The sequence below is a fragment of the Mastomys coucha genome, unplaced genomic scaffold (assembly GCF_008632895.1).
Source record: "Mastomys coucha isolate ucsf_1 unplaced genomic scaffold, UCSF_Mcou_1 pScaffold14, whole genome shotgun sequence".
In the NCBI taxonomy this organism is placed as follows: Eukaryota; Metazoa; Chordata; class Mammalia; order Rodentia; family Muridae; genus Mastomys; species Mastomys coucha.
Window position 1 is genome coordinate 42117610 of NW_022196896.1, and position 11025 is coordinate 42128634.

Here is an 11025-nt window from a genome sequence, read left to right on the forward strand (position 1 = left end):
TTCCTTCCCTTTGCTTTGCTCATGGTGTTCTTACAGCAATAGGAGCCCTGATACTGGACTATTCTGCAAGCTCCATTGTCCACATGGAAGTTTCTGATGGCCTCTGGCTGCAGGCTGGCAGAGTGGCCTGGTGAGACTCAGACACAGGAGCAGCGGACCACATTGGGCTTGCTTTTGTCTGTTTGCTTTTTAATCTTGTCTGCATACCCACATCAGTCAATCAGACCTAACTGGGCACAGCAGACATCTGATTAATTCGGTCTTCAGCCTACAGAAAGCCTTAGAACTGCGGCAGGAGCCTGCTGAGAAGCAGGCCTCCAGAGAGTGCATCTGGGCTCTGGCCAAGCATTTTCTTTAGGAAAAACCTGAAGCCCTCAGAATACAGCTCTCAGCCAGCTCACTCCTCAGAGTGAAAAGATTGCTCCCAAGAGCTGCCCAGCACCCAGAGGCTTTGGCCCTAGGCAGGGAGTTTGCCTAAGCCAACTGAAGGTTCCTTCAGTGGCTTCAGGAAATATCAACTCCTACCAAGATTTCACGAGTCACCTGCCATGAGTACCCATATACCTGGCTGGGATCAGAAACAGAAGATCCTCAGGGCATGCTGACACATGACTTTGATCACAGCAGTGAGAGGCAGAGGCAGGCACAGTGTGAGGCTAGCCTGGTCTACATAGTGAGTTCCAGGACAGCCAGGGCTGTGTAGAGAGATCCTGTCCCCAAAACCTGTGAGTGAGGTGGTGGGGAGAAAGAACAAAAGAAGGGAGATCTTTTTGTTCCAGCTCAGACTAGTTAGAATTCTCCTCTGTGGGAAGCCCCTGGTCCCCTGAAGAGTCAAGCAGACATCCTGGGCCAGGCTAGGGGAAAAAGTTTGAAGGAAAGATCAGGTACCAGAAAGGGCCATGTAAACCTTAAACTGTCAGGTCTAAGCTCTGGGGGCGTGGCCAGCCTTGTGCTCTGCTTGGCTCCCTCCTCTGGTCATCAGCTGATGTTTATTTAGCTTAGTGTTTGGGGCCCCCCAGTGGGCAAGCGCTCTGATGTCTCACTGGACTTGCTGCCATCAGGATGTGTATTCTAGGCTTCAAAGGGGAGCAGTCAGAGCGGCTCTAGATCAATCTGTCATTGGTGAACCGCCTCACCATCGGGCACATGCATAGGCTGTGTCTTGGCCACTAGGGCCACTTGATCCCTGTGGCAGCCTTGTCTGTAGGGGCTGATGAGGAAGTCTGGCTTGTATCAGCTAGTCAGTTACTGCGCCCCCTGGCAGTGTGGTGCTGTTCTTGTATCAGATGTTTGCTAGTGACCTGAAAGTGCTTATACTGGCACACCTGTGGAGGTCAGAGGAGGTACTGGTTAGTTTTATGTCAATTGACACAAGCTGGAGTCATCAGAGAGGGGAGTCTGTAGGGCATTTTCTTTTTTCTTTTGCTATAAATTTTATTGCATTATGATGAGAAAAGATATATAATTCCAGTTTATCTGAATTTGCTAACATTTAAAAACATATCTTAAGTAAATAGAATTACATCACATTCTTCTTTCCCTTTTGTACCCCAACTCCTCCCAGAGACCTCCCTTCAATATCTGCCTTATCTTTTTAAATTTATTTTATTTTATCATATTCTTTAAAATTTAGGCTGGAGAGATGGCTCAGCGGTTAAGAGCACTGACTACTCTTCTGGAGATCATGAGTTCAAATCCCAGCAACCACATGGTGGCTCACAACCATCCATAATGAGAAACAAATGAATAAAAAAAATAAAAATAAAATTTATAAAATATTGTAATAATAAAAATGAGTACAAAAGTTGTTTGCTATAAAACAACAATCAATTGAATAGACTTATGTAGATGCTTGTCTACAGCAATGCTGAAAATACATATGTTTTTCTCAATATAAATTTTAAATAACTCCAAACATATTAACTGTGTGATATTTTAAAATAATATATCACTGTTAGTTTTTTTTTTTGAAAATGAACATAAGTATATAAGGTCTTTCTGTTTGTTTGTTTTGTTTTTAGTAGATCTTAAAATTTTGGCTCTTATTGTGGTACAAACCCAAAATAAGAACAAATTTTAGACATTGGAGTCCACTGTAATAAGGCTGTACTTCAGTGACCCTCACATCACCAAAGGATTTTACCTCCATCATAGCTAAGCTGAGAGTTGACAGTTCTGCTGCATCAAGGAATGAATTGTAGAGAGGCTGAGATAGGAGAAGACTGATTTCAAGACCATTCATTATGTGGTACCCAGCAAGACACTGTCAGGTACAAACAAGCAGAAAGTGTATATAGATTGTACAATATTGGGCCTATTTCTCTAATTACCAAATTAGAGAGACCACTGGATGACAGCCAACAAATTTCTAATTCCTCATATTTTTGAATTTCAATCGATTAGGATATGTTGGTAAATATTAATTTTCATATTAAGATATTAGGAAATTGGCATTGGTGCCCCACTCACGAAGAGTCAGGAGGGAGATCACTGCAAATTGCATGAGGTTTTTATTGAACCAGTATACTGGGGTCATCCTGCATTCTGAGCAAAGGTGACCCCCAGGAACAAAAGCATACACTTTTCATACCTTTTAGTACATAGGTTTACAGCGGGAGTTGGTTATCTCTCATTGGTGGAGCCCATGGTCTTTTGTTTTCATTGACCTCTGTGCCCCAGGTGAGGAGGAGATACTGATCAAACATAGGAGGGGTGGCGTGGGGGGAATCCACCCCTTACTGGGGACATTTTCTGGAACTGGGCATTACTCCCCACAATTACGGCATCTCCTGGGGACTGATGTTTGCTCAATAAACCCTTCTGAAGCTCTGTCTTTAGGCTTAATGGACATTCCTTGCTCCTTGGTATTTTTATGAGGTGTCCCTGTTTGCTTAATTCTAACAAAAGTAATTGTTACTTCCTGTTATTTTTGTTAGAGGTGGAATTATGTTTGTGTGGGTTTGTTGAAAGACTACTTTCTTGCTTCTTCTAGGATGTAGTTTTGCTCCTTAGGCTGGTGTTTTTCATCTATTATCCTTTGTAGGGCTGGATTTGCGGAAAGATATTGTGTTAATTTTGTTTTGTCATGGAATATCATGTTTTCTCCATCTATGGTAATTGAGAGTTTTGCTGGGTATAGTAGTCTGGGCTGGCATTTGTGTTCTTTTAGGGTCTGTATGACGTCTGGTAGGGCATTTCCTTAGTGATTGATGGAAGAGGCCCAGCCCATTGTAGAACTGGTGGTCCTGGGTTCTATAAGAAAGCTGGCTGAGCTGGGCAGTGGTGGTACACACCTTTAATCCCAGCACTTGGGAGGCAGAGGCAGGCAGGTTTCTGAGTTCGAGGCCAGCCTGGTCTACAGAGTGAGTTCCAGGACAGCCAGGGCTATACAGAGAAACCCTGTCTCAAAAAAATAAAAAATATAATAAAAAAAAAGAAAGCTGGCTGAGCAAGCATGGGAAGAAGTAAGCAGTACCCCTCTGTGGCCTTTCGTATCATCAGCTCCTGCCTCCAGGTTTCCGCCCTGCTTAAGCTGTCCTCATTTCCTTTGGCGATGGACTGTGATATGGAAGCATACGCCGAATGAATCTTTCCGTCCCCAGGTTGCTTTGGCCATGGTGCTTCACCACAGCAGTGAGGTCCTAGTAACCCTAACCAGGACAGAGGACAACCGGCAGGAGTCACTTAATCCCCTACCACTTGCTTGGTGGCAAGTGCCTTTACTTGCTGAGCTGTGTTGCCAGATCAGGAACAATCATGCTGTATCATTTCTGTTTTGTGATACTGCTGGGCACCCTAACTAGGCAGGCAGTGGTTTGACTGGTCACCAGTTCTCTCCTCTCTGTTGAGCATTGTCCTTCCTCATTCCCTGTCACCAGCCCCTGAGTACAACTTGTAGATGACTGATATTTGTGGTTGCAGGAATGAACTAGCAGTGTTTCTCATAGAGCAACACGGGGTTGATGCCTGGGGTGATGGGGTACACCTGCAGTTTCAACACATAGGAGATAGACGTAGGAGGAATTAAAGGCAGGGCTTTGTTACACAGTGAGTTTCAGATGCAGCTGGAGACAGAAAACATGAAAATCCACACCTTTTGTAAGCAACCACACAATGGGGTGTGGTAGCTTCTGTAAAATATTAGAGTTTATATGCTTTGGCTTGGCCAGTATGCAAAAAAAGAAAAAGAGAAAGGGAAAGTGGATAGTCAGCTCAGGGCTATAGGCCAACAGCTTTGCAGGGATCTACTTTCTGCTGCTGGGCACCCTTGCTGTCAGCAGCAGCAGTCTTAGCACAGTCCTCTCTGGGCCACCACCTGCAATGGTCAATGTTCCCCTCCATGCCAGAGAAGGAAAACCCAAACTGGGCCTCGAGTATTGCATGCAATTTAGGACCTGGGTTGGGGGTGGTGTAATTACACTATTAACCTCTTGGTACCAAACCAGCCCCAGTAAGCCAGGACACAGTACTTGCCATCTTCATAAACAGTTTGCGGGCTGGGGGACGGCTGAGCTGGTAAAGGGGCTCACTTGCATCTTCGTCAGCTGGTGACCTTGAATCCCATCCCCAGGACCCAAAGAGTGGAGGGAGAGAACCAACTTCCGAACGTTGACCTCTGACCAGCACAGGTGTGCTGTGACTCGTGCACATACACAGATACTGCAGCAGTACTTGTAGTAGGGACGAGACAGGCTACATCTGCTAGTGATATCAACTAGGATATATACTTCCCCAGCTTCTCTGGGAGGGTAAGGTGTTAGAGAGCTGTAACCACCAACTGCTATTTTTAAAATTTATTTTTAATTATGTGCATGAGTATTTCTCCTTGTGGATATGTGTACTTGAGTTCAGTGTCTGTAGAGGCCATAAGAGGCACTGGATCCCCCAGAAATGGGAGTTACAGGCAGTTGTGAACCTCCTGACCTGGGTGCTGGGAACTGAAGTTGGCTCTTGGATAAAAGCAGTAAGCATATTGAGCTATCACTCCAGTTCACAAGAAATTCCTTTTTTCTTCTGTTTGTTTGTTTTCTTTCTCAACAGCCCTGGCTGTCCTGGAGCTTGCTCTATAGACTAGGCAGATCCACCGGCCTCTGCCTCTGGAGTGCTAGGATTAAAGGTGTGCACCACCATGCCCAGCCCAAGAAATTCTTAAAAGACAAGGTCGTTAAATTTTTTTTTTTTTTAAAGATTTACTTATTATGATGTAAGTACACCATAGCTGTCTTTAGACAACCAGAAGAGGGCATGAGATTTCATTATGGATGGCTGTGAGCCACCATGTGGTTGCTGGGATTTGAACTCAGGACTTTTGGAAGAGCAGTCAGTGCTCGTAACCGCTGAGTCATCTCTCCAGCCCTTTTTAATTTTTTTTTAAACTTTTATGTCTATAGGTGTTTTGTTTTCATGAAAACTATATCATGAGTGGTCCTAATACCTGTAAGAGCCAGAAGAAGGGGTTGAATCTTCTGGATCTGGAGTTACAGATAATTTTGAGATGATGTGTGGGTGCTAGGATTTGAATCTGGGTCTTTTGAAAGAGCAGCCAGTAGTAGTTCTCAGGTATTTTTAGGTTTAAACTACAAAAGAAGATACTGTGTCACCACATTAAAATCCCTAAAGCCATGTAAAACCCGAAGGCGTTAAAATTTATTAAATGATGCAATGACAACAGATTCTTTATTTACAATAGCATTATTTAACATCAAATAAGCAAAGAGCATCAGCAAAGCAATAGTAACTTGCATAAATGTATTTAAAATTTCTCTGAATATATCTACCTTTGCATAAACTGCTCACACTAGAAATACAAACATCAATGTAGATGAACAAAGTGATGTTCAGAGTCAACTCTGTGTTGAAAATAAATCACAACCTGAAACACTGTAAGCTTTCTCCTGAAGAACCACAGTTAATATATTGCTTAATTTTACCCTTGTATAATCTTTTCATATACACATATCTCAGATGCAACTTCATGAGGAACTGTACAAATAAAACCCACAAGTGACAAAGGAAAAAAAAAAGACAGTTAAAATGTTTGAAGAAACAGGTCATCATCACTGTTCAATAACATATGGGTAAGCGATGATGTACTTATTCAAAAATTGTACACAATTCACTATACAAATATAATACATTAGACAGCTATGTAGGAATATACAAGACTTAAAAACAGATCTAAGGCATTATGCTAGGTTTTAGCATTTTGAGGTTCTTGCACATAGCTTTTACCTGTAGTAAGAAACTTAAAAGATTTTGTTTTAGTCTATAAAGAAACACCAGGGAGAGAGTTCTAATTAAAATCGAAGCCACTACAGTGTTTTCTTTTGTGCAGAGAATGCTTTGCTCTTCGGCAGCATACTACCATATAAACAACTAGAAAATTTTAAATTCACACCAACAATTAATGGCTTAAGTTGCATTTCAAAATTGATTGTGTATCTTTGGGTTCTGCAAGTGGATCTGTGCCTCCCAGTTCACGTGTCACACCCATATGAACTCCATTTTTAAACACAGATTAAAAATTGCATCTTACACTGCAAAAAAACATTGCTTTCAATCATTACAGGTCATAAGAGATACACGTGTATGTGTGTGTGTGTTTTAATCTTTGAGTCAAATGAGTTGGTTGTAGTAACACAGTGCACTTCACTTTTAAAACTCACCATGTTACATGAACACTTAAATGGATTTTACAACCAAGATCAGGTATGTGTACTTTTCACATTATGCATTTCACATTGAGTCATCTAAGAAAACACTGATTCTATGTTCTGTCAGACAAAACCAAGTACAAATGAGTGGTGTAGAGGTGAGCAATACTGATGGTGGGCGAGGCTGAGCTGGCACTGCCTCTGAGAACATGATCAGGACTCCTTCGCTGATTTGATCCTCCTGATTAGATGAAACACAGTGCGTGGCTGCTCTGACCTGTGAGAGGACAGCCCATGACCATGGGCTATGCTAACTGCCGGTCAACATTAGAGAACAGTGGTAGATTGAATGAATGCTGAAAGGTAAGGTATTGTGGCTGATGTTATAGTGAGATGGGATTTAATAGGAAGCAGAACAAACCTGTTTTAAATTCCATTTTTTCTTGTACTGTGTGAAGCTAAAAGTTATTTTACCTAACTCACATTTCTGACAGATCTGAGAATAGGTCGTGCTCAGTAGTGCACCACCTGAGCCTCGTTCCTGGGCTCCATCTGCTCCCTTTGTGGGACAGCTGTGCAAGCCAATGGTTTGGTGGAGAAAAGTGGAGTCTCGAGCAGACACATGAACTGGTGGCCAAAGGGGAAGTGTTCCTGGGCCTCCTCCCGCACTGAGAGTCCTCCTCAAGTGGAAAAAGGTATCGAAATGCAAATTTCTAGAAAGTTCCTTGGCATGGAGCAACAGTTTCAGATGATTTTCCATTTGTCTTTGGGTCATATCTCTTTTGATATTTCTACAATCTGTAGATATATAGGGAGACGTAAATATAAATAGGGTAGTTTATATGTTTTTAACCCTGCCAGGAATAAACAAATAAATTTCAAGGAAAAACTCTGATCCTAGAAAGCTTGGATAATGAGATATTATAAAATGCTTTGTTTTTAGACATCAAAAAGATATCATTCTGAAATTTAGGTTAAGAAAGTGTGTGTGTTAGGGGTGGGGAGAATTGCAAAGGGTCTCAGGTCTGGGTACTGCAGCTGTCTGAAACTGACACCACTTAACCGAGGTTATCCCCGACAGTGGGCAAGGAAAACAACCGTCAAAGTGGGCTGCTTTAGTAATGGAGTCTTCCTAAGGTTTATTAAGAAAGAATATAAACATATAAAATCAAGACTTAGTTCTGACAGCGGCTGCATATCATATAGATTAGATACATGATTCATGAGAAGAATCTCAAGGCTTAGAAAACAAAAGATCTTAAGTCTACAAATCAGGTCTAATCAAGGCATTGGCAGCCTTTACAAAACACCTTTAGGAGACATTGCTATCAAGATATCTAATTTAATACTGAAGTACCTCATTTTTTTGAGTCAATTCCACAATATGTATACCTCACAAAATTATACAGTTAAAACACTTAAGTTCAGAACTTAAATTATTGCTCGTTTACATATAAATTGGATTTTTATGTACCTTACAAAACTTCAGCTTTGTCAGCACTGCTAAAAAACAAAATTAAACAAACAAACAAACAAACAAACAAACAAAACCCAGAACCCACATGGCAGAGGTTAGATCTGTCGTGATGTCTGCTGCTCACTGCATTACTACGTTCTCTCGTTTTGGAGGCCCGAGCTGATGGGGCAGCCCAGGCTTCCTAAGCAGGTGTCACAGCCTGACTGGCATTCCATGTCCACTTGCTCCTCTGCCTGACAGGAAATGCGCCATCACTGGGAAGCCGCTGTACGTGGCTGGCACAGCACTGAGAAACAAAGGGCTCCCTGGTCTCTATGTCTGGTGCTGTTGATGTTTTTACTTTAAAGGAACGAAAGAGGGATGGACAAGAGAAGGTGGGAAAGGAAGGAAGGAGATGCCAATCCAACTACCTCACTGATCTAAAAACAATTTAGAAAGAAATTTTTAGAAATTTTTGATTCATGACTTAGGGGAAACTAGTTTGGTTTTAACAGAGAAAAACAGGAACAGATACTTGTTAATGTTAACAGCCTCTCTCTCTCTCAGGAGCCTTCTCATCTGTTCAACGACGGGACACTCCTTCCAGACAGAACTCTGCCAGTGTTAGTTGTCCCTGACTAGGTGTGCCAGCGCACAGCACTGTCCACATGTCTGCCCTGTCTCCATCCCAACCAAATGCAGGCTTGAAGCTTAGAACACTTTTCGTTGGACTGTGTTAAAAATTCCTTTCTTTCCTCTAGATAAGATTCTAATCTTTTACAGAGAATAGCCATGGAAAACAAAGCAAGAAACCAGTGTCGGAGCCAAACAGGAACAGGCCAAGAGCATGGGTCTCCTCAAACACACACATTTAAATACATTCAATCTGAATGGGGATGAAGTCGGCCTGTGGACGTTTACTTTGCAGGAGATCTAAGTTGCACTACGGTGAATGCAGTGAACAGACTGCGGGTTGCTCTGGAGGGGAGCTGCAGGCTGTCTGGAGAGGCAGCTCCCCCAGTGGCAGCCAAGCCAGCACGCTCTATGCTGTGGGCCAGGGCCCAACTCTGCTGCTGTGTCCTGGGAGAACTGGCGGCATGTCAGGTGGGTCAACACAGAGACACAGCTCTCCAGATTGGTAAATGTTTGTAAGCCCAGTGGGTTGAAGAAAGACGCAGACAGCTTCTCCAGGGTCAGCAGTACTTCTGAAGGGAAACAGACAGAAAGGTCATGTGAAGACATGGGGCTCTTTAGGTTTGTTTGGTTCTGTCTGCTGCCACCCTGAACTACTGAAGACTCTCCACCCCACACACTAGTCTTTCAAATGGGTGCACCACCACACTGGCAATATCAAGTTTTTTTTTTTTGTTTGTTTGTTTTAAATGAAAACAATGGAGTGATCATCACAAAACACAACATACTAGCTTATTCTAGAGTCACAAAGGTCCCGCATTTAATGAGAAGATGTGTTTCTGACAAGGGAAGGCAGGTGGTGCTGTTCCTTACTGGATGTGGCATGTACAAGCTCACCACATCAGTGTGAAGCTCCCTGCAGGCTGCAGTCAGGGTCGGGATGGACCATCGGTCTCTACAGAACGACTTCTGCCTCCCTTAACAAAGATGTCTCTCCAGCCAGGTGTAGTTTGTTGCAGAGGCCCAAAATGCCAGCACTCAGGAGGTGCAGGCAGACCTCAAGGTTAATGTCCACCTGGCTACTAAGTTCACAGTGTCACCCAAACCCACTGTTTTGTGGTATTACGATCTTTGTGTGTGTGTGTGTGTGTGTGTGTGTGTGTATGTGTGTGTATACATGTGTGCTGTCATTCTAGACCAAGCTCTACCGTGGTCTCACTGAACCTAAGGCCTCCTTGCATCAGCTAGACTGGCTGGCTGCTTTCTTCTCTCCTTCTCTGAAGCACTAGCTTCCAGGTCATGTGCTGCCACACCCAGCTGTTGAGGTAGGAGCTGGAGATTTGAACTGAGATCCTCATGTTTGAGCAACACTTTAGCCACTGAGTAACCCCGCAGCCTAAGATTATTCCTTTGACATTTTAAAAAAATTGTTTAGGGCTGGAGAAATGGCTCAGTGGTGAAGAGCATTGACTGCTCTTCCAGAGGTCCTGAGTTCAAATCCCAGCAACAACATGGTGGCTCAGAACCATCTGTAATGAGATCTAATGCCCTGGTGTGTCTGAACACAGATACAGTGTATTTACATATAATAAATAAATTAATCTTTAAAAAAATTGTTTGCTTTTGAGACAGGGTCTATGTAGTCCTGGTTATTCTGGAACTCATCATGTAGACAAGGCTGGCCTTGGTTTCACAAAGATCCTCGTACCCTTTCTTCCAAGTGCTGGGATTAAGGCGTGTACCACCCACCATGTCTGGCTTCTTTTGATTATTTGATATTTCACTTTTAATTTGTATGTCTATATAACACATACATGTCCAGAAAAGGGTGTCAGACGTCCCCCCTGGAGGTGGAGTCACACCCCGCCCCCGGAGGTGGAGCCACAAGCAGCTCTGAGGATAGCACCTCTGGAAGAGTGGCAGGTGCTTCCAACCACTGAGCTACCTCTCCAGGTTTCCTCCCCACCTTTTGATTTTTTTTGAAGATTTTATTTCTTTCATATATGTGAGCACACAATTGCTGTTCTCAGACGCACCAGAAGAGGACACTGGATCCCATTACAGATGGTTGTGAGCCACCATGTGGTTGCTGGGAATTGAACTCAGGACCTCTGGATGAGCAAGCAGTCAGTGCTCTTAATGGCTGAGCCATCTCTCTAGCCCTCCTCCCCACTTTGTAAGATAGGGTCTTGGAATTCTTTACTGGCATGGCCTCTAATTCCTAGATCCACTTGTCTGTGCTTCCTGGGCACTGGAGTAAAGGCCCATGTGAGCGCCATCCCC

The 11025-nt window shown here is 43.3% G+C and overlaps 1 protein-coding gene across 14 annotated transcripts in view; it reads right to left on the reverse strand.

The window, feature by feature from the left end:
* Positions 1-5619: 5619 nt before the first annotated feature.
* The window catches only part of Ncoa2 (nuclear receptor coactivator 2), a 249034-nt gene continuing 243628 nt past the window's right edge, over positions 5620-11025 (reverse strand). For 13 of the 14 annotated variants that reach the window (XM_031366898.1, XM_031366899.1, XM_031366885.1 and 10 more), the window contains one exon: positions 5620-9314. In XM_031366898.1, the coding sequence (XP_031222758.1) occupies positions 9303-9314 (12 nt within the window). In that variant the 3' untranslated portion in view covers positions 5620-9302. The remainder of the gene's footprint in view (positions 9315-11025) is intronic. The other variant, XM_031366892.1, reaches the window with a different exon arrangement.